Source organism: Streptopelia decaocto (genome assembly GCF_964273445.1).
Source record: "Streptopelia decaocto genome assembly, chromosome: 4".
Lineage (NCBI taxonomy): Eukaryota > Metazoa > Chordata > Aves > Columbiformes > Columbidae > Streptopelia > Streptopelia decaocto.
In genome coordinates, this window is record NC_138658.1 from 24,326,388 (window position 1) to 24,349,478 (window position 23,091).

At 41.4% G+C, this 23,091-nt stretch overlaps 2 protein-coding genes across 11 annotated transcripts in view; one reads left to right on the forward strand and one right to left on the reverse strand.

The window, feature by feature from the left end:
- Window positions 1-23,091, forward strand: part of KLHL8 (kelch like family member 8) — a 28,611-nt gene continuing 5,520 nt past the window's right edge. The window contains exons 1-8 of one of the 7 annotated variants that reach the window (XM_082051455.1): window positions 1-27; window positions 914-963; window positions 2,113-2,174; window positions 12,898-13,211; window positions 16,186-16,734; window positions 19,120-19,306; window positions 19,966-20,109; window positions 20,924-21,035. In XM_082051455.1, the coding sequence (XP_081907581.1) occupies window positions 13,005-13,211; window positions 16,186-16,734; window positions 19,120-19,306; window positions 19,966-20,109; window positions 20,924-21,035 (1,199 nt within the window). In that variant the 5' untranslated portion in view covers window positions 1-27; window positions 914-963; window positions 2,113-2,174; window positions 12,898-13,004. Of the gene's footprint in view, window positions 28-198; window positions 215-913; window positions 964-2,112; window positions 2,175-3,544; window positions 3,930-4,132; window positions 4,457-12,897; window positions 13,212-16,185; window positions 16,735-19,119; window positions 19,307-19,965; window positions 20,110-20,923; window positions 21,036-23,091 lie in introns of those variants that run through there. The other 6 variants (XM_082051456.1, XM_082051458.1, XM_082051457.1 and 3 more) reach the window with 6 other exon arrangements.
- Window positions 16,509-23,068, reverse strand: LOC309439222 (uncharacterized protein). Of its 4 annotated transcripts, none has more exons than XR_014183943.1 (5): window positions 20,480-20,914; window positions 18,788-18,911; window positions 17,324-17,384; window positions 16,836-16,930; window positions 16,509-16,632 (listed from the first exon to the last, which is right to left on the reverse strand). XR_014183943.1 is itself a non-coding variant. In XM_082051463.1 (5 exons), exons 2-5 carry the CDS (start codon window positions 20,543-20,545, stop codon window positions 16,594-16,596), a joined length of 327 nt encoding a protein of 108 aa, XP_081907589.1. In that variant the 5' UTR covers window positions 20,546-20,621; window positions 21,972-23,068; the 3' UTR covers window positions 16,509-16,593. The 4 variants fall into 4 exon arrangements, 2 of the variants coding, with proteins under 2 accessions (XP_081907589.1, XP_081907588.1); XM_082051463.1 differs by lacking the exon at window positions 17,324-17,384 and adding an exon at window positions 21,972-23,068 and having other exon boundaries at window positions 18,788-18,914; window positions 20,480-20,621; XR_014183944.1 differs by lacking the exon at window positions 20,480-20,914 and having other exon boundaries at window positions 18,788-19,113.

Sequence of the window (23,091 nt, forward strand, 5' to 3'; positions counted from 1 at the left end):
GGGACCCCGGCCCTCGCCGGAGCGCAGGTGAGTGGGGAGGGCGCCGGGAGGGAACCGCGTCTGTCGGCTGAACCGGCGGGGCCAACCCCAGCCTTCCCCCTGCACCCCGCTCCTGCTGCCAGCCCCCGCCGCCGTACGCCGTGTTGCCCTCGGCCCGGGCCCGCTGCCGCCATGGTGGGCTGCCCCGGCTTTATGTAACTCGCCTCCCCCAGAGGTAACGGGCAGGCGGCCTCGTTTGCTCTGCTGCCGTGTCTTTATTCTCCTCCTCATATCCCTCCCCGCCCCGGTTCGGTGTTATCCCTGGACCCCTCCCACGCACCTCGCAAGGGCCGGGCAGCCCGCACTCCGCTCCCGTGGGCGCTCCTCGGGCCCCGCGGCTGCGGAGCGGTACCGGCCCGGCTCCCTGGCGTGGCAAACCGTTATCGCCACCAACGGCTTCGGCGATACAAACCGAGCCTGCGTTTCTTGTGAATTAACCTAGAATTGGTGCGGATCATCCACGGCTGGGTTATGCCCCCGGCAAGAGCAGGGCTGGCTGAAGGGTTATTCTTTGGGAGGCAGCCCTGGAGCCCTGTGCTTACAGAGCTCTTAGTTGCCATATAGATTCAAGCACAGAGACTAAACGACACAAACTGAACTATGCTGCATGCAATTCACTACTGTGGAAACGGCAGCTCAAGAAAAATGCCCTGATCAGCTTACTATGGACCTCTGGTGATGGATAACAAGTAATTTCAGTTAGCCTAAGCCAAGTGTTTCTTGTGTTAGAAAACAATAAGAAATTAGCTGTTGCCACTGGAGAAGAGGCTCAGGAGTTCCTAGCCTTCCCTTCTTAAATAAATGAGAATTTCAGATGCTTCAGGTCCACTGGCTATTTGTATTGCCTACTTGAGTTTCCTTCCTTCTTTGATAGGTTCCACCTTCTCATCTCCACTGAAGCAATTGATTACTATCTGCTGGGAGGTATGAGTTCATCAAGCTCTTATCTATAAAGGGGTGTGTAGGTAGTTCACAAAGTAAATAGGGCTGCCTAGTTTGTAGCTGTGCATTTCCTCCTTTGCCTAAAAATTGCTGTGTATTCTGTGGTAATGAAAGTTAAAAACCTCAGGCTCTTTGTGCCTGTTGCAAAGGCTTCTAGCAGTATAATCAAGAAATACTTCACACGTGTCACTAAAGTGCCACTGCAGGTAAAATAACTCATCAAATGTTAACAAGCTAAAACCACAACAGGTGTGTCACATACAGCTTGAACTGCTTGTAACTGAGGTTCAGGTATACGAGGTTCACCCTTCATCTTCAGGCAGTTGAGTCTGAGGATTTTTGAGTTAGTCTGGGCTGATTCACCTGTAATCTCCATGTGAGTTCTTGTGCTATGCAAGAAGTGTGTCTGTTTTGTAATATGCCAAGATTGTACTTGTGATTTCTATGCAGCATTTGATAAGCAGTATATCCGTGGCCTGGTTTATGTTAGCGACATGTCAGTAGGCTAGTATCCAGTTTTGTAGTTGGCTGTTTATTTTTAAAAGCAAGTTTAATCAGTGTGATTACAACAAAGGACACAGCGATGGTGTGATTACTGCCAGTAATTTGATGCAAGGCATAGTAGCACCATGTTAGCCAGCATCTTAGTTCTTCCCCAGCAGGCTTCACCAAACAGATTTTGTAATAATAATTTCCTGCATCAGTAGTTGTAGCTTCTTGGGTTGTGAAGCCTTTTATCTTGTATTACCTTTGCCCTGTCCTGATTTCAAATAGATTTTGAAAGAGCCTTACAGCTCTGGGACAAAAGGAAGATGATATTGCTTTATGGTTTGAGCTGTTTGACTTGTGTCACATGAAGCTGCAGCCTCAGTGAATCTAGACAAGATAATATAATGATGGTTGGCAGCTAAGGCAGGAAGGACTGAGAGGATGGCAGTGGTGGGTAAATGGGAAACAGTGGCTACAGCTCTAGGATGCTCTGGTGGGTACCGTGCCTTGATTTACAGATCTAGGATAAAGGGCAGCTGGCAAATGACTTCGAAATTATGTTGCTCTTAGTTAACACTTCCCAGGAAGGGCTGGACTAAACATTGCTGTGTAGATCATTAGACTATTGTTATTTTTAATCAGGTCCATCACAGAAGACAATGGTGCCTCTCCTTGGTAAGGGCCTGGTCCGTGTTCTTACGAAGGTAAAGTACTAGTTAAAATTTTTACCACATATGTATCAACACTTCACTATCCTCCCAAGAATTGAACTGATTTGCAGTGTTTTGGTTTTTTTTTTATATCTGCTTTTTGCATATTCTCAAGGTTATCTAGGATAAATAAACCACTTCTTAAGTACACCTGTATCTGCAAAGCAGAGTTCTTTGCTTTTCTGAGGCTTCTGATGGTTTTGGTGGTTGTTCTCAAGTAAGCAAAAGTAGTTCATGTGTAAGTAAATCATGGCATATTAGGTTGTTTGTTTCTTTTTATTATGCAAAATTGAACAAAATTGTCAAGCTGCCATCCCATAAAGCCTAGAAGACAGTTGCCTTTTCTGATATTTGATGGAAACTGGGAATAAAGCTCAACAGAACTTTGTTGATCATATTCATATCTTGGATCAAGGGAAGAAGCTGTCTCAAAAGAGGATTATTGCCAGCAGAATGATTTCCAAAATTAGATTTCACCTGACTATGCTTTTCATGCTCTACAAAACACCTTTTCTGTCCTTTTTCTTGGTTATATGAGCAGATTAAAGATCTGCTTCCAAATGCAAGGAAGGTTTTTACTTACCCATTTTACTGTTTTCTGAGCTACTTATGTGACAAGTAACACAAAACAATAATACATGTCAGCTTTTGCTACAAAGAACCTTTGAAATACTGAAAGGATCTGGAAATTTTATTTTGGTGTTGTTTAAGAAAATTTTATGTGGATTTCTACAAAAGAAAGCCTCATGGTTTTAAACCAGCTGAACCAGTTAGATGTGTGGTATCTGATTTTTTTTTCTGCTAAATTATGTTTCTGCTGAAAAGTACAGTAGGCTTGGGCTTGTAATACAGTGCGTAACATGAGCTTTACCGTGTTTTCCAGCCCTGTCTGATTTGACCTAATTAGCACTGGCATCTGAGCAGTTTTGCCTGAGGTTTCCATAACTCTTTTGGTGGAATTTGAAATGGGAGAGCACTGAGGTTTTTCTCTGCTATTTTGTCTTTTTTCCCCCCATGTTCCTTCCTGGTGATACAACTGTAAACCAGACTGAACAGCAAACAGCTGCTTGTGCAGTCCCTGCCGAAGCTGCTGCTTGGCTGCGGCTGCCTCCTGCCCCTCCTGCTTCTCTGCCAGCTGCTCTCTTTTCAAACTTTCAAGTTTTCTTAGTACAACACAGAAAACTGAAGTACTAAGGCCTGAGCAATGGGCCCCAAACCAAAGCTGACCTCTAGATGAACCTCTAGATGCATGAGTATCTAATAATTAGTGAAATCTGTATGATCATTAGTGAAAGATGTGGCTTAGATAAAATCATTAGCAAAGATTAAATGTCGTAAGAATATATTTCCTTGTTTACACGCAGAAACCAGATATCAGGCCTTGTTTGGAAATACATAGTCAAAGCCAAATCTGGCCATGGGAATCGTCCCTGGAAGCTGTCAAAGCTAGAGATCCATTAGCAGAACAGCAACTCCTCGGATGTGCCCGGGATCCTGGCCAGATCTGAGACGTGCCCGAGTGAGGATGCCAATCCACCAGATGTTTTTGTGCATTTTGATATATGAATTTGTTTGTTAAACTGTATAAAAGCACGACCCTCTCACAGTGACGATGGAGACCTCACCTGTGAGTGGACACACTGCATCGGACCTCCCAATTACTGAGAAAGGTTCTCTGATCCTTTGCTGTGACAGGGGCTCCCCAGCTGAGGCACGGATCTGGGGGATGCTGAAGTATCAAGGCCATTGGTGATGTATCTTTCTTAATCACTATAATTAATTCTATGTAGTAATGTTTAGGTACATTGCCTTGCTTATTCTTTTGCTGCTTTAAACCAAAGTAAAAGTGTCATGGTTTAACCCAAGGTAGCAATATAACCATGATAGCCGCTTGCTCACTCCCGCCCCTCCCACCCTGAATAAGGGAGAGAATTGAAAGGGAAGGGAGAAACTTGTGGATTGGGATAAACACCGTTTAATAAAATAACAAAATAACACTAATATACTACTAATAATAATATATAAAAAATGGAAATAGAAGATGAGAGATACTCAGTGCAATTCCTCATGAACTCTGTCTGCACAGAGCAGCCAGTCCCAGGAATCGGCACCCTGGTCCCAAAACAGCCGATTGTGGAGAAAAGAGGAAAAGGCAGAAAGGCCCAGAGGCCTCTGCAAAACAGCAGGATGGCAAAAGGCTGAACTAAAGAAGGTCCCAAACACCTGTCCCCCAAACAGGTCTCTGTCCTGGCTCTGACTGAAGAACCAACAGGAAGGTACCAGCTCTCCTTAAATATGATGCATGACGCTAATAGCACTGAATATTCTTCATGATCAGTCTGGATGTCAGTCAAGATCTGTCACATCTCTGTCCCCTTTTCCAGCTGCCTCACAGCTGTGGGCAGAGCACTCAGAACATCCTTGGCTCTCAGACCAGAGCAATTAAAAACATTAACTCTGTCCTGGGATGTTATCTTCTTGTTCTCAAACTTAGTCCAAACAATGACCGTGCTAGCTATGAAGAAGAAAGGTTTCTAACTTAATGAAGGAAAATTAACTAGTTTTTAGTCAAACCAGCACAAAAAGTAAGCTTATCTTTTGAACTCATTGTCTGTGTCCTTTGTGCTGACCCCATCAACTTGTAAAACAACAACAGCTAGACTTGCTCTCTTAGATTAAACTAGAGAAGATCTGTTCACTGTATATGCTTATCTAACCTTGTGGTCAGCAGCACCAGCAGTGTATAATTACCCACAGAGATTTATCACGTTCTGTATTAGACAAGTTAGTTTTAGAGAGCCACACATATGATCTTGTACACATTTATATGCATTCAGTCTGTGCTCAAGTCACTTCCAAAACCTCCCTGCTCATAGGGCTACAAACTTTGCCTTGACAGAAGACAAGCTTCTTGTCTCCTTCAATTAACGGGCCTTTTGCTTTCCAGGTGAGACTAAGTGCCTTTCTCTGCACAGATCATTACATTATATTTGTTTGTCTTGTGGGGGAGTAACCAATGAATGCTGTCTAGTTGCAGTTATACTGGGAGCCTTGGTATCACTTCCCTTCTCTGTCACTGAAATGTCTTCCTCCCTTGTGCCATTGGCAGAATGAGGACAATCACTTTTTTCTGGGGCACTGTCTCTTACGGTACCTGACAGGAGAGGAGACTGTGAACTTCAACATCTAGGTTGGCTTGGCAGCCAGGATTCCTGGGGTTTAATTGCATGGCAGGGGAAAACAGCCATGTTCGTGTCCTGCCACTGTTTGATGTCTTCCGTTTCTTCCAAAATTATTTGAGGTGTTTTACCTCTACTGAATGTAAGTACTCTGTCTGACTTTAGGAATTTTACACTTAATTCAGTTTCAGATAACTTAGCGAGAATGTCTGAACCAAAATCTCTTCACTTTGGGATGTTACTGTTATCTGAATTGCAGCAGATATAAGATAACACGCTTGTTCTCTGGCTTCCCATCCCTGCTTCCTTTCTAAGTTTGATAGTGAGGAATAGCAAGGAGGGGACCCTCAGTCCCTTGCCTAAGGACAGGCCTTGAGGACCAGAACACCAGCTCTGGGGTCTAGAACTGCTGCACTCTGGGAATAGTAGACATCATCAATATTTCTAAATATTTAACTTGAAGAGGAAAATTGCTGACCTGGTGTCAGCAAACAATGGTGAGCTATAAACAATGTGTGGGGTTTTTTTGTTTGTTTGTGTTTTTTTTTTTATACAGACAGTTACTCCTTCATAGAAAGTGTCAAGCAGCTGTCTACAAGGAATAACAACAGATGATGTTATGAATGAGGCACTTCCTTTTGTTTCCTTAGAGTCAGTCACTTCCGTGATGGGTCACTTACACTCTTGATGCAGTCAAAATACTAGACTGTAGGGAGGCTGGAAGATGTAATTGCCAAGATAAAAAGGGAGCACGTGTTATTAAGGTTTTGAATGGCCATGGCAGTGTTTTGTTCTAAAGAGGAAAGACTCTGTGTGTGTAGGGCTGCAGCATTCACCCAGTACTAGACTTAGCGAAGCAGAGGAATGTTACTGTTGCATTACTGTTTATTTGAGGAGCAAATCTGTAAATGGCTTTTCTGCCTCATTTTGTGGATTCTTAGTACATACTTAAGAGAGCATCATGCACACCAACCTAAATGCTGACTAATCCTCCTAGCTAGTGGTTCTTAAACTAGTGAACGTCTATATAATTAAAGATGTGAAAATACAACTTCAACTTCCTGCTCTTTTCATATGCCATCCCTTTAAGGGTGTGCAAGGACAAAACTATTCACTCTTCCACTTCAGGCTGGAAGGAGGAGTAGGTTTGGAGTTGAAATATACTGACATTCATGACTTCTGCATGACCTTCAGATTTACAGAGTTTGTTATCTTGACTGAAGCGCTATTAAAACTCATTTCTGTTCCATTTTAAATCTGAGAAGGGTAAAGGCCTACAGCCAGGCAAACCAGTATTTTCTGGAAATACCTGTTCTCTCCTCCTGCCTGGATCATGATAGATTGTATCACACACTTCAATACATGATATTAATATTGTGTTCTACATCTGTAATATTATTTCTCTTTGTGTTTACTAGTGCACCATGTTGACAAGACTGGCTCTTTACAGAAGTATGGTAGTGGCACTTGACTTACTTAAACCACTGATTGTGAAAATTCCTTGATTTTTCAAATGGACAACGTAATTTAAAACAGCGATATTTCTAAGCCAGATACATATTGTTAGCCCTTAATTATTAACAGTCAACTGGATATATACAGTGACCTAGCTGTATTTTAAAGTTAGCTTTACAGCTGTATCATGTGTACAGCTTGTACTTTCCATAGTAGATAATCTTGTTTGAAGACTCATAACTATGAGATGCAATAATTAAGACAAGTGGAAGGTTTGTGGATAGATAATTAAAAAGATTTGGATCATAGAGATGTATCACAGAAACAGGTTTCTCCTGAATTGGTGACTTGGGGGATGAATAAAAATCTTATCTAAGGTATTATCTGTCACAAAGATTCATTAGAATGAAACTCTGTCAGACTATTGCTGAGTATTTCCTTAAGGTTATATTAAACATGTTAGTTTTTAACATGTCGTGGAAACTTCTTTTTACCGCAGTAACTGACTTGGTCTCATGGTCCCATGAACTTAATATTGCTGTACTGGGAGTTCCCTGTTACACGTGATTGTCCTGTCTATGGCTATGTGCCTGAGTAATGGCCTTGGTCTCCTCTGGTGTGATTTCTAGTTTATTCCCCTGCATTATCAAGTGTGTGTTTAGTATTTACTAAATATATCAATCCAAATATATGCTCAGCTTCTTTTCTTACAGGTGAGAGCTGCAAGAGCTACATTTAGTGTAACCATCATATATAGATGAAAAGCATTGTTTAAAATCAGTTTACGTTTGGCTTGTATGTTATGGCTTAGTTTATTTAACACACAAAAAAACAGTCACCCCAAAAGCACTGATCTATCTTAGGACTCATGGGTTTTGTGTTGGTGTTTACAATGGCGTACCCAGAACAGGTAAAACATACAAAATCAGCCTCTTTTACAGTGGACCACAGAACAGTTTTGGGAGGTATATATGCACTTGAAATTAAAGCATGAGGATAAATGTAGGATTTAAGCCAGATGGAAAAACCTTAAGACTTGGGAGCTGTGAAATACAGTTAAGTGTGAGCAGCTTGAGAGAGGTGAAGTGAGAACATCAGTTACAGAGCAAAATAAACAAGTTTCTGAGAAATGTAGGGTTAAAATGCTATGTCTTACTTCTTACATGATGCTTTTCAAAACCCTTGTGTGGCATTTCAGTGTCTCTTTTTCCTTCTTTTTCCTCTCATTTGTCTACATTCACTTTTGTAACGTCAGTAGGTTGCACCTGAAGCTCTGTGTTGGCTTCATATCTCCATGGTAATAGTGATGACTTCAAAGTTGTTACAGTTGGCAAGTACCAGTAGTGGATGATCAATTTTCAAGTTAAAAGAAGAGAAACAACGTATCAAGATTTATCCTCCTAACAAATTAGAAACACATCTTAGCATAATAATTTGTCAAATCTGGCATAATGGAAGTTAGGATTTCAGCAGAAAAATATATTCCTTGCCATAAATATCCCATGATCTGTAATATCTTTGAGCTAGTTTGTGCTTTTAGAAAAAGTGAGACCTTTCTCTTTTAAAGGAAGAATACTTACTTTGCTTACAGCATAAGTGAATATTGTAGGCACATTTAACCTGCCAGGTGCAGTGCAGCTGACAGCCTTGTTACCACAGAGGACATGGGGCTGGCAACAACCCTGTGACGCAGAGCAGAAATGAGTATGATCACCTGAAGTCACTCCCTGCTCCTTCTCTGCTACTGATGCATGGGGAGCTGTAAATTCACTAAGAGGCATAGGTACTTTGAAAGTATTCCAGAAGATAACCAGTTCTCCCAAATACATAACTTACATTTTCATTGTAGAAGAATCTTTTGTTACTACAGCAGTCATCAACTCTTAGTGCAAAATGAAGAACGAATGCATAATAAATAAACCAGAAAACAGGAAAACCAAAGCTAGCCAGTGTAAGAGACAAACATGCTACTAAATATCCTTCCTGCTCTCCAGAGACTTCATCATAAAAACCCATTTGCTTCCCTTGCCAAAAATCTAACAAAACCATTTGCTTCCTTTGCCAAAAATCTAACAGAACTCTAGCTTGTAAACTGAATCAGTAACCCCACGCTTTCAAACAGTATTTAATTTTTTTCTTGTGGGCTTCATAATCTCTGCCACAAAGCATGTAGATGCACAGCCTCAATCCCCCTGAGGTGATGGGATGTATGTTTTCATGGATTTTAAACACACATAGCTGAAGCTACTGAAAAAAAAAAATCACCTTTTCCCTACTGCTTAATTTTTTTTTTTGCAAATGAAAAAGTGGGCGTAAAACTTTAACCTACCGGAAGTTCACAGTAGCAGGAAGAATAAAATATTTGAGTGACAGAAGCAGAATCCTTCTCCCCATTGTCTGTGGTATTCTGGATTTGTCTTTCAGCTCTGGGAAAGCTGTGATGCCAGTACAGCTAAGATTCCCTTTGTCTGAGCTGTGTAAATCTTGAACACCTTAAATATCTTCGGCTAAGCTGAGTAAACATAATCTAAAATAAAATCTAGCAGGCAGGAATAAACTTTTACATAATGCTCATTTCCATGCTTTAAATATCAATCAGTTGGATTAGTAAGTTTGGTAGATAAAAGGACATTATTTTCTTTCAAAGATTTTTCTGTAAGTGTAAATTCTTGTTCTCTGTAGTTCTGTAGAAGCTTTTTATATTTCACTTACATTTGCATAAACGCACAAAAGACTTGAGCTTGCTTTAGCTTTCTAACAGACCTAGGAAAGCTGAGTAATAAATATGTACATAATAACTGCTGGGGTCAGATCAATTGTCCATCTGTGACAGTGCGAGGGTGAAAAACACGGGCTCCACACGATCCAATGTGAATCCAGCTAAAGTCCTTTATTGCTTGTTACATGTCTCCTTAAGTATCTTACTGACCTGTCCAAGCGCTTACAAGCTGCATGTAATTGGACAATAGCTACTGTTCACTTGCTGCAAACTGACAAGGGATTGGATCTTTACAGTTAGCACGAGCTCTAGCATTCAGCACCACCTCACTACAAAATTGCCAACTTGCTGACTCCTGATTTCTTCACCGGACACACTACATAAGACATGTAGGTTGTTTTGTTCTCTTCTTGGTCATATAGGGCTCACAGGCCTATTCAGTTCAGTTCCATATAATGTCCATTCTTTTCAAGAAAATCCCTCAAATCTCCCGCCATTCCCCCTTTTTTGTTTTTGTGCAAACCAAACATTCGCAAAGGCTTTCAATACCGTGCATTGGAGCAATTTTATCAATCAAGGTACAATTAACAACATAGCAACAATCACAAACATTATTACTAATCCATGTAAAAGCAGATCCCTCAGCCATCCTGTAATTTCCAGACTTGCTAACCACCCACTCAGTCCATCTTCTACAATGGTGAATTTCTTTTACATATCCTGCAAGTCTTTTATTTGTTTGTTGTCTCGGCTTACTAGCTCTATACTGTGTTTTATATTATCTGATTTTCGTTTTGAATCAAAGGCTTTATGGGTGCTGCAAAAGCGCTGGCCATAAAACCGGCTTGTTCTTCTGACGTGCCAACCCTTGAACACGCCTCCAGCATATCAACCAGAGACACGCTCTTTGGCAACACCTGTAAAAGGCGCTTACAAGCAGGATTAGCATTCTCCACTGCTAGAGACATAAGCAGTGCTTCGTGAACTGGATCAGTCAACTCTGACTGTTCCAACACATTGTGCAAATGATCTAAAAAAGCCATGTAAGACTCATTTTGATCTTGCTTAATGGTAGTATAAGGTGGTATAATTTTCCCGTCCTCAGGCAATGTTTTCATCGCTTCCCTGGCTAACGTCAGTGATTGATGCAGTATTGGCACAACTAACCTGGCTTGCTTTTGCACATCAGCAAACCCTCCCTGTCCTGTGAGCATATCAACAGTTGCTGTCCTTAGCAGATCACCATCCCCTCTTTCTAAATTTTGCACTACTGCTTGGCCCACCAGATCGTACTAGAGTGTCTGCCAAAGTAACTGCTGCATTGGTGTTAATATCATTTGCATCAATGTATGCAAATCTGACAGAGTCATAAGGTTAGTAGTAAAAATATTGTAAATAAACGCTTGAGTAAAAGGTGACTGTAACCCATGTTCTTTTACTGATTTCCTTTCCTCTTTGACTAATTCCCAGGGAAAAGGAGCCTAGTAATTAGGCTTTTGTCTCCCATCATTCCCAGTACCTCCCAGCATTACTGGATAGGCAGAGGGTAATACTTCTCCCTCAAGTAATGCATTTTTTATGACATCCTGCCACCTCATGATAAGATTGCTACCTGCAGCACCCCCTGTTGCCCCCCCGCCCCAGAATGTTTATCCGAGATGATCTGTTCTAGTCTATGCATTGTCATGTTCTCTCTCCATTCTTGGTCCGCTTGATGACTCTTTTGTTGTCTCTCCAAATCCTCCAGCTTCCAAATAAGTTCTTGAGCCAATCTGGGTTTATCTGGAAACTCAGGATGTATCGGAATCAAATCAGGAGTAGGCAGCATGGATGGTGGCAAAGGAAGATAAAATGGTTTCTTCTTCGTTGGGTCAGACGGCACTTTTTGATCAATCTCCATATCGTCATTACACTGGTTCTGTCTTTCCGGTGATTTTTCTTCCAGGAGTGGCACAGATGGTTCCTCTGATGGGTTTTCTTCTGGGAGTGAATATTTTGTTGGATCGGGGAAAACACTTGCAATTTAACTGGCAATTAAACTGGAAATGCCTGTTTTGAATCACTGAGGCTTGTAACAGTCTTTTTGGGCGCCTTGTGCAACAGTCTTTTCGGCTTTTAACTGTTGCAATGTAGTGATTATCAAGCACCAGGCGGCTGCAAGGCCATTAGTATCTTTTTCACCGCGACTAATCGCCTCCCACAGCGCGTTTCCCACTTTTTCCCAAGTCTCTATTTGAAAGGCTCCAGATGGATCGTCAGGAAACCCGTTGTCCTGGCACCAAATTAATAATCTTTTGAGGTTTCTTTCCTCATATTTCACTCCTCTCCTAGAGAGGATATGCAAGAATAGCTGCAGAATTGCTTTTTCTCCATTAGATACATTCTGCCCGATCTCGCCCCCAGCTGCTCACCTCACCTGCGGATGTCTGTTGCGCAATGGTGTTGGATCCCCTCCGACTATTTTCCCACAGCCCGAAGACTGTGTCCCGGTCACAGTCCAGCCGTGCCGGTCAGCCAAGGCTTAACCCTCCTTCAGCAGTCGTCTCGTCGCTGTATTCTCCTTGCGGATCACGTGGGGGTCACCACTTGCGAGGGCGAAAAACACAGACTCCACACGATCCAATGTGAATCCAGCTAAAGCCCTTTATTGCTAGTTACATGTCTCCTTAAGTATCTTACTGACCTGTCCAAGCGCTTACAGGCTGCATGTAATTGGACAATAGCTACTGTTCACTCGCTGCAAACTGACAAGGGATTGGATCTTTACAGTTAGCACGAGCTCTAGCATTCAGCACCACCTCACTACAAAATTGCCAACTTGCTGACTCCTGATTTCTTCACCGGACACACTTTCTGTTGTTCTTGTTCAAGGCTGCTCGAACTCACATAAGACACGTAGGCTGTTTTGCTCTCTTCTTGGTCATATAGGGCTCACAGGCCTATTCAGTTCAGTTCCATATAATGTCCATTCTTTTCAAGAAAATCCCTCGAATCTCCCATGTGTCAGCAGCGATGAGAGGTGCTATTCAGGGACCAAAGGAGCACAGCTGTCTGTGGGCCATGTTCCCTCTGCTCCTCTACCATGCACAGTAGTGAGATCAAGAATGTTGGAAGAGACATTCTTGCCTGTTCTTTTTCATGAAGTGTGGGCAACAAGTTAACAAAAAGTGGCTTTTCCTAGAGATACCTGCATAGGATTCTTGTCTGCGGGTCTTTCCCCGCACCACACCTTCTCCTTCCACCTTCCCCAAGCAAGATTATAGGTAGTATTTCTAAGATGTGATCAAAGTGTTAGGTACTAGCAGTACCTAATGTCTCATCTGCTTTTTCTGTGGTGTTTTGTTTTGTTTTTTGTTTTAAACAGGAAGGTGAACAGAACGTAACTGCCTTTTAGGACTTGACTTCTGATGGGCTGTATTTTGTCTTGGCGGGAGTTTTTCAAGATTCATGCAGTGAAAGAAGAAACAGCTAATGGCTTCAGAATCCATGGTCCCAGAGCAGGCAAAACAACATCTGACAAAGGGAAAAAGGCGGCAGCAGCAGCAGCAAACTGGGTCTTCCAACAGTGACGGTGAAGGTGACATCTTTGTATTTGAAGCAAATGAGGCTTGGAAGGATTTTCACAGTTCTCTTCTTCACTTCTTTGAAGCTGGAGAGCTCTGCGATGTTACACTGAAGGTGATATTGTCACACATCCTTTGCATTTAACAGTCTGTGGTGCTGGAGGTAGCTGTGAATTTGGGCAGGGGTGTGGAAGCCATAGAATGCCTGTTGGATCTGAGCCATCTCTAGATATGCTCTTGGGTTTGTTTTCTTTTGGTTTTGTTTGTTTTTTATTATTATTTAGAAGCTTCACAACTGAAATGTAAACACTTAAGGTATTGACAGTCAGAAAGAGGACGTATGCGACACTGACCTCACCCAACTTGCGTTCTAAGCAAATTCCCGCAGTTAATTACAGTGCATTTCAGCTCCTTGCAGCCTCTTTGTTCTCCCCCACTTTCATCCCCAATTTTGTCTCTATTTTTGCACTCTGTGTTGCTCTGCTAGATCTTTCCTGGCAAACAGAGTTTCTGAAAGAAGTCTAACTTTGAGAAAGAAAAAAAAACAAGACAAAAAAACCCCAGACAATTATGTTCTGCAGTTGATTGAAGAGTAAAGGAGAAGGAGGAAACCAGTTTTGTGATTCTTGCACAGCATTGCTTTAATGCATTCTTTGTAACTGAGCTGTGTATTACTTATATCCTGATCACAATAAATTTATATCTAGCATCCATAACAGTGGTTGTCAGCACCTACAGACATTAAGCACTGCTTAGCTGTACATTCTAGTAGTGCAGGATAGTTATTTAAGAAAAAGAGATGAATTTTAGGTTCCTGTGCCAAGAACAAATGACAGATGCCTTTGGGAGAAATTGTTTGCCTGCCACTTTTACATATTAACAGGGAAAAGCTTTGACAGATGCCTGTCCCTGGTGCCCTCTGGCAGGCATCCCATCTTTTTAAAATGCTAGGGAGACAATGGAAATCTCTAAGAAGAAGAGGGTTTCTCTCCCTTCCACACGCCTGTGGACAAAAGGAGTAGAATAAGCAAGAACATTTTTCTGTTCTGCTTCACAGCAGGTACTAGATTTTTAACTCACCTGCCACTAGGCACAAGATGCAGCAGCAGAACAGGCCCAGTGGCTTGTAACAGTCAAGTTAATGCTCAGAGGACACAATGACAATCCTGAAGCTGCTCTGAACAGCATTAGTGCTGTAAAACACAACTTGCTTAAAAGCTCAAAATCAGGTCCCTTTATATCTGGCATTTTAAAAGGTCTTTTTGGGAAGAAAGTTCATATTAAAACTCTTAATCCTATTCTTCTTTTTTCTTGACCTTATCCTCACCTTTTTCCATTTCAACCCACTCTTGCAAAGAAGGAAGAAAGTCTTTTGAGAATAGTTAAATGTATACTCCTGCTAGGGAAACCTGGATTGGAAAACACTTCTTCCTATGGCTGCAATTTAATTTTCCTTAAGTTAGGCTGGTATTACTGTTCATTTGTATTATTTGTGTGAAGATACTTTGGTAACGTTAAGAGTACATACAATCTAATGATTGTATGACTTGGCTTCCAGTCCTCAAGTGGAGAATATAATCTATGGAGGCTAGAGCAACCTATGGATATCTTACCATAAGGCTTCCTAAATCAGTGATTTTTGGTAACTGGTATCTGTATATTGCACTAGAATTTTCTTGATTTTTCTTTTTGTAGTGCTCAGGCATGTCTCGTGTTTTGAGAAGAATTACTTCACTATGATCTTTCTGCTTTTGTGCATGATCTATGATAGGGAACAGTTTTGGCACTGCTGTTGTCAGGCCAAGTATTGATTTAACTGCTGGCTCTCAAAACATGATTTTTGTAATCTATGATCGTTAATAAGTGGAGGAGAACTCTGATTTTGGAATACCAAGAACATGTTAGAAGCAGAAGGGCAGCAGACACATACCATCTGCTTTTCTCCCACTGGTTTGGTTTTTTTTTTGTTCATTTGCTTGGTCTATGAATAGTTTCTTCTGGAGCAATCTAATTAACTCACACTGAACTGTTAATCTTTTCCATTCTTTTAATTTCTGTACTCTTTCATGTGCGTCTGCTTTCTGTATTCAGCTTGCTGCTTACCAGGCAGGTTATACTTGTGTTGATAATACACACTTTTAACAAGGGTAGAACAATCGTGTATTGAATCACAGCTAGAAAAAAACCTCCACATTATCCTTTATAATTTAACATCCTTTTTTTAAAAAAAATTGCAAGACAGCTCATTGTAACACCATCTGAAAACAAAGATGTAATTTGAGGATGTCAGGGAAATTGGTATTTAACTCGGCCATTCCTTGATATTAGCACAGACTGCAGAATGACAGAGGCTGTAAGAAAGCACTGCTGTAACACAGCTAAGTACTGGATTGGTCATTTACCTTCAATATTTCCACTATCTTTTAATGTAAATGAATTCTAGAATTTTGTAAGTGAATACCTATTTTGCACTTTCTGATCAGAATTTTGAGAAATACCTCTTCTTTGTAGGGAATATTGTATCTTTTGTAGCTAAACAACTTCTAAATTCTGGAATTGAATTAATTGGTAACTTGTATTAATCCCTGTAATAGCTGTTATTACTGCAGTTTTACATGAAATTGCTTCTATACACAGCATTATCAATTCCTTGACAGTATTAAAAGTCCAGAGGTTTAAAGTAAGTAGTCTAAAAATGTCTCGTTACAATTTCCTTCCCCTTAAAGTGTCTGCATATATGTAAACCAAACAAGGGGCCAGCAGTCTCCTCCTGTCTCCACGATGCTTCTATAAGGTTCCTAAGGAAGTTCCATTTCAAAAATAGGACATGGCTCTTTAAGGAAAAAATAATTTAAGTGCACTAAGGCCATTGCTTCCTGGAGTAGCCTTGTGCCACTCCGGTGGTCAAGTTACATTCCCATCTGTTTGGGATACATTAATCTAATGTCGGAAGTACAGGGCAAAAGGAATGCATTTTTTTCAACAAAATAAATTCGAGTCCAGAATTCACATTTCAGCTTAACTGTCCTTTCTTTATAGCTGAAAGAAATTAACGTTCCAGTAAAATACTGTTTTGTTTTGTTTTTCAGGTTGGTTCAAAGCTCATCTCCTGCCACAAACTGGTGCTGGCTTGCGTTATACCTTACTTCAGAGCTATGTTTCTTTCAGAAATGGCTGAAGCCAAGCAGACGTTGATCGAGATCAAGGACTTTGATGGTGATGCGATAGAAGATCTGGTGAAGTTTGTGTACTCCTCCCGGCTTACCCTGACAGTGGATAACGTCCAGCCTCTCCTGTACGCTGCTTGCATCCTTCAGGTGGAGGTGGTGGCCAAGGCATGCTGTGAATACATGAAACTGCACTTCCACCCCTCCAACTGCCTGGCGGTCAGGGCGTTTGCAGAGAGTCACAACCGCATTGACTTGATGGACATGGCCGATCAGTACGCTTGTGAGCACTTTACCGAGGTGGTGGAATGCGAAGACTTTGTGAACGTGTCACCGCAGCACCTCCATAAACTCCTGTCCTCCAGTGACCTGAATATAGAAAATGAAAAGCAGGTTTACAATGCTGCTATCAAGTGGTTGCTGGCCAATCCGCAGCATCACGCTACGTGGCTGGATGAAATACTGGCACAGGTAGGGCAGACCGAGGCGCTGGGTGCCTGGCTCTTTACTGGTTTAATTCTGAAATCAGCTGTTTGTACTTAGGCAGACTTCAAGATAAAAAATGTTCTTACCAGTTGGTGCCTCATCTGGTATTCACAGTTGTGTGTTGACAGTGGAAGCAGGTCAGACCTCTTGAAGATCAGGAAGGAGTTGTATTCCCCAGTTTCTGTAGAGAGAAGAGTACTCACTTTATGCTTATAGCTGGGGGGTGGGGAGCCAACAAAACCCTGCATCTGTGCTAGAGCAGAAACTTCTTAAATTTACATGTAGTGAAAATAAAGCCATCACTTCAACCTGGTTTGATACTTCTACAGCCTGAAACACTTGCTTCCCTTACTGGTAAGTATTTGTACTTAAGGAAGGAGAGCAAAGTTTTTCAGGAGTTTTGTTACATGGGTCAGAAAGTAAAACTCATGGAGATATAGCACATCGAGTTGTGCTACTTCTGGAATGTTCTGTATATTTAATTAGCAAAAGACCAAGATGTATTAGCCCTACAAGAGGCCAGAAAACATATCCTAGACCTTTTAATGCTCACTAGACTGGCACTGCTGGTTACCTGTAAGATCCGAAAGGAGTTTGCAGTTTGATCCTTTAGACTTGATACGAGTCCCCTACTTCTGAAAGAAACACATACAGGTATCAAAAGGTCACTCAGCTGAACTTGTGCTGTTTCAGTTGTCAGTGAACTCCCACTTGAATATTTTGCATTTGGCAGAATTGCTAATATTTGCATCATGTGAGTAACGAGAGGTCTGCTAACATGCTGCTGTCATTGTCTTCATGCATCATTTTTCACATTTCCCAGTAAAAGATCACACTATTGTTAACTGTCTTCCAAAATCCTTCAGTTTCATCTAGACTAGCATGAGGTTTTTTTGGTACAAAAACCCCTCCTTTAGTACACTACAATTAAATTTGCAGGCAATATAATTAGAGATTTTAAAAAAAAAAATCTGATTTTTATCATGCATTTACATTAGTAGAGGAGATTAACAGCTTTATTCTATTCATGGAAACCAGAGTCTAGAACAAAGCAATGAAAAAGTAAACCCCTTGCGTAAATATGGGTTATTTGCTGAAGTATATGGAGTAATCAGTTGATTTGGACCTTTTTGCTAGCAGAAAACAGAGCTTATTGACAGTTATTATCCACATCATAATCAGTATTATAGCTTTTCCTGTTATAATGGGGTTCTGAATTTGTCAGCCTTGAGCTCTTACCACATCACTAACCTCACAAGTCTATTAGCAGGCCTACAGTGGTGTTTTGAATCAGCCTAAAATAAGCCAGGGCCAAAGTAAAGGAAGAAATGGGACTGAAAGCAAGTGGGTAAGGAAGAACTGGTAGAGACACATGCTTGAAGACAGGGACAGTTGTCAGCCATATGACAGTGCCATCCTGCTGCTCTGAGAAGCAGTGAAGATACTGGACTTCTCCTATACCATTGCTGCTGAGCTGACTGGGAGCTGCTTGACAGTGTCAGTTCCACACCTTAGAAAGTCAGGTGGTAGTTTCCTTCAGTTCCCTCCTGCTAACACCTGTTCCACCTTTGCACCTTCCTTTTGTCACCCCCATCTGATTGTATTTCAGATTCCTCACTCTCTCTCACAAGGACAAATGAAAAGTTTGCAGGAATCAGTGATGGGGGGGATGAAGGACATTTCAAGGCTGTTTTGGAGAGGCTGACCTTATTTCAGATCTGCCCTGGCCCTGGGGATTGCTCTGGACAGGGGTAGCTGTGTGGTCTTACCCAGAAGCAGCCTCCCCTTCCTCAGCCTGGTCTGAGGACCACAGGAAGGCTTTGGGGAAGGAAACAATTACCTCTCAAACTTTTTTTTTTTTTTTTAAATCCTGTGGTCTGTCGAGTTCACACTAGAGAAAGGTGTTACTACACTAGCAATACCTCCTTAATAGATGCTTAGTTCGTGTTGACAGCATTTCCTTTTTGACTTGCCACCCAAAAGCAATGAACCATTCTAGCGAAACTCCTCTTAGCCAATTAGCAATGAGCTGACTAACCTGACACGGGCTCTCCCGGTGAAGTTACAGATGCTGCCTGCATCACGCTGGGCAGACACGGTTGTGGTACGGGCAGTGGCACTTCTCCTCTGCTCAGCCTGGGCCAAGGGACAGTTCTCCACTGCTGCTTAAATGCAAATGGTTGTAGCAAACATTTGTCACTAAAGTAATTATTTGTATCACTGTTATTCTGGGGGAAAAAAGGTATGAAAGCCGCTCTTTTTAGCGCAGAGCACGGGGCTGGCAGCTGCCATCTGTTCTGTGTGCATCACTGCGAACGGTGAGACTCAGCCAGTTCAGCCAGTTACTCCAACTGTGTTCATTTCTGTCAGGTACGGCTGCCTCTCTTGCCCGTATGTTTCCTTATGGGTGTTGTGGCAAAGGAAGAGATTGTCAAGCAGAATCTAAAATGTAGGGATTTGCTGGATGAAGCAAGAAACTACCACCTTCACCTGAGCAGCAGGGCAGTGCCAGACTTTGAGTACTCCATTCGCACAACACCAAGGAAGCAGACTGCTGGTAATTAAATGTGTGTCTGATTATCCAGTATGGAGCGGTGTGGAAAAAAGGCAGCACATCTGTGCAGGGTTAGACAGCTTGTTAATGAATTAATGCAAAATTGGGAAAGCCATTGTGTACCTTTCTGGTCACTAGGCTGCATTTTCCTAGCAGAACTTTAGCACTTGTTTTCTCTCTTTAAAACGTTATTTGACCTGATCAGCTCTATCTGTATTAAGGCTGGAACTGTTAAGTATGTTATGTGCAGGCAGTATGCTCAAAGCTATACAGAAAACGGTGGACACTTACCTTCAATGCAAGAAGGTTGAGCTAACTTTCTCGTCTAACCTAAACTAAAAGTGAGTGATGAATATAAACTGCAAATCCTATTTTTTACATTGTTATATTTAACAATCAATCTGTTTATCTCCATAAGCAAAAATCACAAAAAAGCATATTTAAAAGACACGTTACTTTTACAAGAGCATAGATAGTTAATTGCCATAACAGCATGCCAAGCAAAGGCCAAAATCCAGCATCCAGTATACAGGGCAATGTCTGTACCCCTTGAATTGCAGTATGACTTCTCCTGACGTACATAATTTTCAGCCCACTCTGCTATACAACTTTATCCCCCATGTTCCTGCCAGCTTTCTGGAAATTTGTTTTGTGTTCTTCAGGTGTGCTGTTCTGTGTCGGTGGCAGAGGTGGATCGGGTGACCCATTTCGCAGCATCGAATGTTACTCCATCAGTAAGAACAACTGGTTCTTCGGCCCCGAAATGAACAGCAGGAGAAGGCATGTGGGTGTGATCTCTGTGGGAGGTCAGTAATAAATGTATTCAAGCAACACTATTCAAAAGGTGATTGCTTGCTCTTTTTGCTGGAATTGGTGCTTTTACTAAGTAAGTCTGTCCTGCAGTGGCTTAACTGTTGGATATTCTTCAATTTAGTAAAGCTTTTTCCCCCATGAATGGGTTTTCGATTGTGAAGGGGTTTTTGATTGTGCTTACTGCAAAGACATTACTGCAATCTGTATATAGCCTATTGCCTTCATAGGCAGTTAATTTTTTTTTAATCTGTTCATAAAGAAATGGCCTTACACAGCAGAGACAGCCAGAATTTGCTAGTACTTCATACTTAAATCTGTACAGGCAAGTCACTAAGACCATAACTCTTCCAAGAGCAGACCTACCTTTATTTTTTGGGTGTCCATCTTCTGAAACCAGGCCCATGCAGTCCAGAGCACCTTAGCGCCCATGGTACAACTTTTCCTTGTACAGAGCAACCCCTGTGTTGCTACAGCAGAACACAGCTATTTTTCCCCTGTAGAAAATCTGGAGAGATTGATATAAATGTCCAAAACTGATCTGACCTGCAGTACTCAAGTTATGGGAAGATTTATTGTCTACATATCTCAAGCTTTGTATAAAAGTCCACATTAGAACAGATCTCTGGTTGAGTACAGCATATAAAAATGTAAAGTCCTTCCTTAATTAAAATTGTGATATTGAAAGCCTTTGAAAACTCTCACCTTTCTTGGAGCTTTTTTTACTCCACATGGGCAGGGATATTACATAAATGAAAACTGAGATGTTGCCAAGCGATCTCTGTATCAAAAGATGCGTATGTGTTTCAGGTAAAGTCTATGCAGTAGGTGGGCATGATGGAAATGAACACTTAGGAAGCATGGAAGTATTTGATCCTCTCACTAACAAGTGGATGATGAAGGCATCAATGAACACAAAGAGGTATGTGTCCCATGTGCAAAATTTTAAGTCCTAATCTGTGACATATCATTTCTTGCTGATGCTGAAAACCATCATGTCTGTCCTGCCTTTATTTGGGTTTTTAAACTCTGCTATTGTTAGGATTTTTTTTTTCCTATTTTGGGGCTTGAATGCTACCAAATGCCTTTATTTACTAGATGTAAAGCAAACACAAATCTGCATCAAGTTACTTGCATATATCACATATGTGCACAAAGTTGTGTGTAATATACTGTACCTCATGGCAAAACTTCATCTCTGGAGATAGGCCCTGTCTGGTAACAGTGGTTATTGCAGTCTTTGGCTTTATTTTGTTGCTCCATTATATTCCCCCCCCACCTTTTTTGGGGGGGGTTGGCTTCCGGAGCAGAGAGCTCTTCCAGTCCAGCTGTGTTTACATTCTGATATCTGGGGCCTTTCTGCTACGCCTGATAAGGAACTTTCAACTCATTAACTGGTTCTGTGAGGGTTTTTTGCTCTTTTTAAGAGTGAGCAAGACAACTGCCAGCAGAACATGCACAGTTAAATACCTCATGTCCAGAAAACCACAAAAGGTTGGAGGCCTTTTTGCTGGAAACATTGAGAGCCAGATTGAGGATTTTTCTTGCCTTCTGATACGATTCTTTTAAAGAGTTACTGGATTCACAGATGGGTAATTTTTTGTTTCTGCTGTCATTTAAATTAGCCTCATTAATTCTACATTCCATTTTGTTATTTGTTGTTTCTACAATCGTCACATACAAGTAGGAGTAAAATACTGAGCACAGCTAAGTTCTAAAGCTATTTGTCACTGCGACCTAATCAAAGTAGAAGACTCAGACTCCTAGAAATGGCTTCTTGCTCCTTTTCCTCCCTCCTGCCACCACCCAGCCGTATTCTCGGCAAACATCAGCCCTGGACTTCTGTAACATTTCTTACCTGATCAGTACTTCAGTAAAAGAAATGGCTGCTGTGCTGCCCTCCTCCTGTTCACAAAGGTGGCATCAGAACACTCAGTTGAGAAAAAACTGCCACCATTGGAAGTGTGACTACATTATCTGCTGAGGCAATTTAAGATAAGCCCCGGACATCTGTTCTCACCACAGCATTTGTTCTCTAGACAGACTGTCCCTCTCTCACTCCTGTCTAGATATGTGCAACCCTGCCCTCTGTGTAATGAGACCAGAATGTCCTCAGTGATATAGTAAATCACCAGTCCTGGTAGTTAAAGCAGAAACTTAATACTTACCTTCTAGACCATACTTTACACGGAGTTCTGTAATGACAATACTTTCATTTTGTGCTATTGATTGTACTTTCATATTGGTAGACTTAGTAGAAAAAAAAATCTGACAACTATTTCAACACAGACTTAGGAAAAAAGAACTGAATGGAAGAAATTGCAATTAAAGCTTGCTGAAGTTCAGCCATCTAATATCCAGCACAGGTTTGCCTTTTAGTAGGTATTAGTATCATGCCCAAAAAAATTAATTCTCAAATTGTAGCAGCAGCTATACCAAGAAAGTTAAAACCACCAGGTTCAATAAAACAAGATAGGAGGTGTAAAATTCAGTACCAAGGTAGAGAAATGAAATAACTAAGACAACTTCATATATCGAAGCATAAAAGTAGAGGACTTGGGCCCTAGGTGACATTCAGTCAAAACATTATATGCACCACTGTCCTTTTTTTTTTTTTTTTTTTAAATTGTAACAGGAGCTTTGTCTTTTTGCAGTCTAAAGATACTGTAGCTGCAGCAGTCCTGTTCATGGATCACACAATTACATACAGGTGCCTGGGGAAGCAGAGGTGAATCTAAGATAGAACTCCCTTCTAATGGGAGCCCGCAGACGTTCAAAAGACATTCAGGATAATGTTGCAAGACTGACACTGATGTGCAGAGGGCCAGCCACATTGATTAGTGATTATTTATAATAAACCTATTAAATTTTCATTACTTTTTCCCCGTAGTTTGAAACAGGTGCTAGTCAGTTAACATAGCACTGGTATGACATTCCCCTTCCTTAAAGATTTGCAGTGAGATCTTGATTCTATGGTT